General features: G+C 36.5%; 1 protein-coding gene across 2 annotated transcripts; it reads left to right on the forward strand.

The window, feature by feature from the left end:
* The first annotated feature begins 1,368 nt into the window (after nt 1–1,368).
* On the forward strand, nt 1,369–7,394 carry LOC121384515 (baculoviral IAP repeat-containing protein 7-A-like). Of its 2 annotated transcripts, XM_041514930.1 has the most exons (3): nt 1,369–2,215; nt 5,533–6,133; nt 6,790–7,394. In XM_041514930.1, exons 2-3 carry the CDS (start codon nt 5,547–5,549, stop codon nt 7,286–7,288), a joined length of 1,086 nt encoding a protein of 361 aa, XP_041370864.1. In that variant the 5' UTR covers nt 1,369–2,215; nt 5,533–5,546; the 3' UTR covers nt 7,289–7,394. The 2 variants fall into 2 exon arrangements, with proteins under 2 accessions (XP_041370864.1, XP_041370863.1); XM_041514929.1 differs by lacking the exon at nt 1,369–2,215 and having other exon boundaries at nt 5,104–6,133.
* Nucleotides 7,395–8,424: the final 1,030 nt, after the last annotated feature.

The following is an 8,424-nucleotide window of genomic DNA, read 5'->3' on the forward strand; positions in this document are numbered from 1 at the left end:
TCAATGTGCTTTAGTGGTTTTATTATACAAAACAAACTTTAATTTTTTCTTCGTATTTTACGTGAATAAAAATGTTATCACTAATTATCACTATGTTGGACTTGCATTGGATATTGGTATTGTCGTAGCTATAATCGTGCTACATATTTTGGCACCATGATTCAGCTATGGCGATAAAATTGTTTTAATCTATAATTTAAAGTTATAACTGATAATAAAACAATTATAGACCTGTATTTAAGACGTTTAGCAAATAAATACTCCCACAATTAATTCTGAATAATACATTTAAACGTCGTTCGAAATTGTAAAAATAACTGGTACGGTTGCAATTAAAAACTTTAATGAAAGAAATGCGTAATTACGCTTAATGCGTTCTGCTATATTAAAGTTATATGAACTTGTATGAACTTGATTAATGGTAAGTGACCCCCAACAGTAAGTCATTAAAAAGACAAAACTTTAACAGTTATTTTCTCTACTTGTCATTACGACAGTACCAATATCCAGTGTCGGTTCCATACAATGATTGTTATAATATACCAAATTTAAACTTTTTGTTCAAATGGAAAGGGCTTGATTACAGATGATCTTGTCCGAAAAGTTTTTACATACAGTTTTTGGGTAGAATTTTTTAACACTACGATGTGTACTGAATATCGCCCAACATGTTGCTAATTAGTTGAGGCCCATAGTAACTATGTGAAATGTAAGGCACACGCTATTATGTTGAGTTATAGCGGGGGAGACGAGCAATTTGTTTGTGTTTCATTTATGTATATAATAGGACCAAAAAGTTAATAATTTTTTAGTTAAGGGGAAGGAACGGGGGGGGGGGGGGGGGGAGTAGGGTGGTAAAAGGGGGTTCACAGGCCCCCCGGTTGCTTTTGACATGTAGTTGATAAACGATATACCGGTACAATAGAAAATTATGATATATTTGATCGACGTTATATACGTCCTATTGGCGGGCCCAGAGGGCTTCCGTTTTAAGGGGCGAGACGTAGCCCAGTGGTAAAGCACTCGCTTGATGCGCGGTCGGTTTGGGATCGATCCTCGTCGGTGGGCCCATTGGGCTATTTCTCGCTCCAACCAGTGCACCATGACTGGTACATCAAAGGCCGTGGTATGTGCTATCCTGTCTATGGGATGGTACATATAAAATATCCCTTGCTGCTAATCGAAAAGAGTAGTCCATGAAGTGGCGACAGCGTGTTTCCTCCCTCAATATATGTATGGTCCTTAACCATATGTCCGACGCCATATAACCGTAAATAAAATGTGTTGAGTGCGTCATTAAATAAAACATTTCCTTCCTTCGGTTTTAAGTGCCCTTTTTAATAAATGTTTAATGTTCATCACCCACAATGTACAACACTCAGTTGTTATGAAAACGCGTTTCGGAGCATCTTTATTTGAAATATTTCCCGCATAAAGATCTTGCACCCTTTGGGGGCTCGGATAATTTGCCTTCGACAAACTGAAATTGCCCTTTTTATAAGTTTGTGTGGCCCCCTCCTCCTTTTACAAAATCCTGGATCTGTCCCTGCGTCCAAAATATGGGTATAAATTGTGTTAACCCTATTCGCAAGTCGGCTTATATATAGAACGCATCAGTGCATGCAACTTCAGCTATACTGAATGTAACTGGTTGTCAGAGACTATTGTATTTACGCCTGGGTTGTAGCAGGTCTAAAACTCCCTACAATAGTCCCAGACTTTGGCTTGTTTACATTCATGCATTCCGACTTACACGTGAAAGTCTCGGAGTTCGCAAATAGTCTGAGACAACGTCATTGTCTCGCTTCGTACATTAGACCCCAGAGGTGAGGACCTATCGATCCGAGTTAGCCTTAGTAACGTCTCTTACACAAACCATTCCTTACAGAAATTATGAGAGACAATAAATAATTATAACATTAAAAAAATGAACGTACATATTATATGCATAATACATATAAAAGGATGTGTATATATATAATTATAATATATATATTATATATTATAAAACTATGTTGTGTGTCCTATTAATAGGCCGCAGAATTTCCACTTTACTGTCAACATCACGTGTTATATACGTCCGTTTTAATTGGTTCATTGCAGCGGTTAATTCAAATTACAATAACTAACACATTTACACCGGCAAGGTTTTTAAGGGTTGTTTTGTTTTTCCAGGAGTACGAAATGACAAAAAGGAAGATAACTACTAAAATTGGTAAGTTTCTGTATAATCTCTATGGAAAAGCTTAGTCATGGGTGTTACATTATGTGACAATGCAGGCCCGTACGCAGGATTTTTAATGGGTGGGTGCGAATTGCTCGTGATGGGACCAATCAACATAAAAATAACCCCTCAAAACAACAACGATTACGTAACGTTATTTAAAGTTTATACAAAAAAGTGGACCTTTAGTAACAAAAATTGGGGGGTGCGTACACCCACGTCGCCCCCCCCCCCCCCCCCCCCCCCACCCCACTGCGTACGGGCCTGCAATGGCAAGAGAAATATAGTGCAGAGCGCACATTAAGTCAATACTTTTCTTTCTACGTCCGTTCGGACTAGATAGAAAGATAGAGAGAGAAAGTGAGAAAAAGAAAGAGGGTAGGGACATAGGATAGGCCTATAATATGCATACAATATTTCACGATAGACATGTATATATTCAATGAATGGAATTCTTGAAAGGAGTCCTTTTCATAATGAACTAATAGGTCTACAACGCTCCGGTGACGAACATATATGCATGTGGTTTGTACACGGTGTAACATATTTTTCGGCACATCCAAGTTATATAATTTCCGCCGTCAACATTTTACATTCATGATGTAGGGCGGGCTAAAAGATGGTCAATAAATAAAAACGATAGCCTATGTTCAGTTGATATAGAATAGAAAAACAAATAAAAAGAGCGAAATTGTATTGTGTTATTTTATTTTCCGTTGAAATTTGTATCATTTTCTACTGTTTTGGGTACCGTATCAACCAGAAACGTTACAAAAGGTTACTGCATAGGCCTAATAATATAAATGCGTAATATTATTAATGCGAATAACACGAACTCGCATTTTTCATATTAATATTATGATCGTATTAATTCCAGGTTTTACAGCGCGCACGCGCACACACACACACACATACATACATAGATACATATATATATATATATATAGTGGACTATGTCTAAACCGGATTCTGTGTAATCCGGATCTCTGCGTAAACCGGTCCATATCCAAAGCCCCGTCCAGCTACCGTGTATCTCTTAGGTATAAATCTCTGCCTAATCCGTATTCTGTCTACTCCGGACTCCGGATCAAAAATCAAGAACAAAAGAACCGTTCATGTATTAATTACCTCTGTCTACACCGGATTGGGATTTGACTGAACGACAGGCAGCTTAATTAGTTGAACAATGATCGTCAATTGCCAAGTGATCAAGACGCCGTCGTAAGATCAAATGCTAAATGTAATTGCACTCGTGTGAAGTTCTCTTATTGCGGTAGGCCGTTAGATCTGGATTTTGTATTCAAATAATATCGTACGTACGAATAAATAAATAAATAATGTTTTTAGGAAATAAAATGAAATTTAGCCTAGTACAAATATTAGAACGACCAGAAACACGTTTAATATGCAGCCACTAATATGTTATGCAGAAAAATATATTTGATATGTAATTACTATCGTTAAAAAGTCTGTTAGTTGATAGCATCTTTAAAATTGCAGCAAACTCAGGAATGTCCCTTTAAGTATATTTTTTATGTCTGTGAAATAATCGATTGCAAGTCTGGCTTGTATGATTGTGTTTCCCAACCATCCATGGGTTGAAATGTCATTGTTGATTGGAGTTGTCGATCATTCAAGAACCATAATTCTGGATGAACTATGTCTAAACCGGTCCTCTATGTTAAAACCGGACTATTTCGACGGTACGAAGTGAGTCCAGTTTAGACAGAGTCCAGAATATATTATATTAGGCAAATAAAGATGTATTTTCACATCATTTCTATAATGTAAGCCTCTGAATATTTGCGAGAATGGTTGCACAGCAGTCGGATTGAAGTTAGCACCACTGTTAGGCTATAAACCTCACTTGCAATAGAGTAATTAGTTATGTGCTGTCGTTTGCTGCCCAAGTGTTGCATTGAATCAATTAAGAAAATTCCATGTCAAATTTCGAGATACACAGTCAAATATTTACGTATTTTTATTCTGCGGTTCTTATTGGTAGTAATATGCGACATTGATTATTTGTGCCAATACTATTATCCATTGCCAATAAATAAATATACTTTTATTTGTTATACAGTTGTTATGCAGTATACATCAAAGATTGAAACCAGTACAAGGTACCCCCAAAAATAGAACTGCGATTTTTAGCACACAAAAAATAGGATTGCTAATAAAAACATTAATTAAATCTCTTTAATAGTACATGAACACGCACGCACGCACACACACACACACCATTTTCTTGCAAATAGATTAAATGTGAGATGCCACACTTTTTATTGGTATACTGTCTGGGTATGTTGATACGCTGCTTTTATCAGTTATTAGAAAACGTTAACATTATCGGCAACAGGTCCATGATTTGATCCGTGACCTATTGGTCTTAATATAGAAACCAATCACAATTCCAAGATTGAACATGTCCAGCTATTGAGCATGGTGGTGCAATCAACGTGTTTGAAGATATAAATCTTTTACATCGATTAAGAAATAAATTTAAGATATACCCAAGGTAAATAATATACAGGTAAAACAGGTATTTCTTATAATATATACATTATGAACACATGGCGATGGGGGAAAATCTAATACATAATGATTATATATTAGATTTTTCCCCATCGCTATATGTTCATTATTCCATATCGCAATTTTGCAATTAACATCAATAATTAATAGCCTATACATGTTACATTGTGACATATGCCTCTTATATATTTTTTTTAAAATGGAAATAATTATCTTTTATTTATATGTATAATTTGCTAAAAAAAAAAAAAAGAGAGAAAAAAAAAGAGAGAGCTTAAAATAACATCATTTACGGGTTGCGAGTAGGTATTAGTAAATATCACTTATGACTTAAAATATTCAGAAATATTGCTGTTTATTAAACATCGATTAAATTTAGAAGAAATTATTATTAGAATCTGGGTTTCTGCCAGAGGGTACGGAACATAAAATTACGCACCCTAAAATCATGGAAATTAGTCGTTTTGTATTTTTCATTTTTTTATTTTATTATTATTTTATATATATATATAGATATATAGATAGATAGATAGGAATCTGGTACGGAGCATAAAATTCTGTAGACCATACCTTAAAATCTTCGAAATTAATAGATATATTTTCATAATTTTTTATATAGATGATAGCAAGAGATCTGCTGTTCAGATTTTTTCAAAGCGCATGAAATGCAGTATTCGATTTCGAAACATTTCAGACTTATAACCACCTAGAAGTGGCCTCAAATTATACCATCAAATTATTTTCTGAGAATGTTTCTTTCTTCTTTTTTATAGATTAATTATCAGTTATGAAGTCTGAAAGAAATAGATTGAAAACCTTTTGGAACTGGCCTCCTTGGGCAAACCAAAAACCCGAGATTTTGGCAAAAGATGGGTTTTACTACACTGGCGAAATCGATAGGGTGAAATGTGCGTTCTGTATGGGCGTGCTAAAACGTTGGCAACCATCAGACGATCCCAGACTCCAACACAGGATCCATTTTCCATGGTGTCCGTTTGTCTGCAGCGGTGAAGGGAATATGCCTCTCGATCCGGTCGACAGTTACAGCGTGGGTTCGTGCCTTCAGCGTGAAGACACTCTCGATATGACTGAAGAAGAAAATCGCCTTGCTTCTTTTTCCCGTTGGCCTCGTCATTTACAACAAACTCCGGAACTATTGGCACGTGCTGGTTTCTATTACTACGGTGACGACCACAGACAGGACAGAGTGAGGTGCGCCTACTGTAAGGGTAGACTCTATGACTGGCAGTTCGATGACGACCCCTGGGTGGAGCATGCGCGGTGTTTCCCGCGGTGCCACTATGTACGGTTATGCATGGGTCAGGATTTCATTGATGATGTACAGAATAACAGAAGAGTTAAAACACAAGAAAGGTATATAGGCCTAACTATAAGCAGTGTAAAATGTGCACTACTAATATTAAACAAAACGCACCTTGTCACGCTAGTACATACATGTATATTTAATTTTAAATATTATATTATATTATATTATATTATATTATATTTCAGTTCAGTGACATTCTTTTTTGCAGATCTCTTTTTTGTCTTTCGTGAATAAGTAATAACATACAGTGGGGTAGGAAGCCGGGGAGGGGGGGGGGGGGGATGCGCATGTGTCCCACTGACATTTATATATATATATATATATATATATATATATATATATATATATATAATGTCACACGATATCCAGTTCTTGACTTTTCCTGTTTGTTGAACAATTGTTTTAAGAGCTCTGGTCGAAACTCATAGCCTACTGTTGTTTTTGCAAGTACAATGTATTAATTAAAAATATTTTTTTTAATCCAAACTCAGTCTAGTTGTCCCAATTCCAGTCTGTTTCAAGAATGAATACCCGTGCTCACATTAATTATTTTATTGCATCTTTCTTAATTTTCGACTCAATATTTGTTTAATTTTAAATCCTTTTATGTCAGTCATAAATATTTTAAACTTTCATGTTTACATTGCTTGTTAAGTTATGGCATTTTACGCCTTGTCTAGTTCTTTTCTCTTCTTTTTCCCAGCTTGAATGTTCCGAAAATATCGCAGCCCAAGATGTTGCCAAGATTACCACCACAACAAGAATCTGAGCGAAATGATTTGGACGAATGCATGCAGTCTGTTCAGGTGCAGGCAGTGCTACAGATGGGATTCTCCAAAGATCTGATTCGCCAGATTGTCGCCGACAAGCTGAACAGAGAAGGACAGGTATTTTCTAACGCGGAGGAACTGGCGTCCTTGGTGATAGCAAAGGAAAATGCTAGAAAGGTATCCTCAACTAATTGCAGTGAAGCACAGAAATTCGAACACGAATGTGCCGCGAACACCAGCAGTGCTATGCTAGTGGAACAGAACGAAAGATTGAGTGAACAGTATCTGTGCAAGATTTGCATGGAGGAGCGGATTCGGATGACATTCATGCCATGCGGACATCTCGTCTGCTGCGAGAATTGCGCGTCTGTCATGGAGGAATGTCCAATTTGCAGAAGTAGAATATCTGAGACCGTCAGAACATTTTATTAAAAATTCTGCTGTCATTTAAATGCTGTTTGTTACCAAAATATTACACAACCAAATACAGTACTGCAGAATTTCGGTGTAAATCCATCATACATAAGAGTTTATGTGTGTGTGTGTGGGGGGGGGGGGGGGGGGGGGGGGGGGGGTTTGTTTTTTTGTGGGTTTTTTTTAACGATATCACTAGAGAAAACTGGTTAAACATTTGGTAATTCTGACACTTATACTAGCTTCAGACTACCAACTGCCAGCACAAAGTCGGCCAACGTTCTGCTCTCTAGACTTCTACGACTGTCCAGTTGCTAGTGTGAGAGCTATTACAACTCGATTCTCATTGTATACAGGGCATATTTCAAAATACTAGTTTTGGTGGCGGGTGGAATTTGAATATTTTCCCTTGTATTCCTTTTAAATCATCCACATTAGGAAGTAAACTAATATGGTTTTGTAGGAGGCAGGAGGAGCTGCAATAATACCATGCCTTAATTAACCCAAATTGACCGAGTGAAGTCTAAATTGTTTTGGTGTCGGACATTGATACAAATCAAAGATGCCAACTTAACAGAATCAATGCAACATTATATTAAAGGTATATGAGGGAACTTTGATTAACTAATGGGGGTTTTTCATAACCAAGAAACATGTTTGAAATCTAGATTAACTAACTTACTTCTCTGATTAAAGGGACACACCCTAGTTACGACTAGTTGTTAACCATTACGGCGTTGTTTTTCGCTATTAAACACATTTTTTCACAAATAAAATTGCAGTTTACTTACCGCTTATTATTTAGAATATACATTTCCATTCACCTGAAGTGTTTTTTGGTAATCCTGGTTTTTGTAATCCCACAAAATGCATTTTTCGTATTTCATAAATCGCACGCACGTCTGAGAAAAAAACGTTGAGCAGACACGGTCTAATCTATTTTTAGAGGGGATATTTCCATTTCAATGTCACAGACGTTGGTATATCACGTGACCGTTATCATTTTGGTTCGGTTTGTTTTCTCGTGCACGGTTCGCGCAGTCAACATCCAATTTGTTGTTGTCCATGTGTGAGATTTTTCTTCACAGTTCGTGAACATTTTCAGTAACAATAAAGTTCAGACAAGTAAGTGTCTCAATACAAAACGTTACAAA

The sequence above is a fragment of the Gigantopelta aegis genome, chromosome 10 (genome assembly GCF_016097555.1).
Source record: "Gigantopelta aegis isolate Gae_Host chromosome 10, Gae_host_genome, whole genome shotgun sequence".
NCBI classification, from domain to species: domain Eukaryota; kingdom Metazoa; phylum Mollusca; class Gastropoda; order Neomphalida; family Peltospiridae; genus Gigantopelta; species Gigantopelta aegis.

Coding starts and splice junctions, on each gene's coding strand:
- LOC121384515 (XM_041514930.1), top strand. CDS start 5,547: ATGAAGTCTGAAAGAAATAGATTGAAAACCTTTTGGAACTGGCCTCCT. Junction 6,134..6,789: donor AGAGTTAAAACACAAGAAAG/GTATATAGGCCT, acceptor TCTTTTTCCCAG/CTTGAATGTTCCGAAAATAT.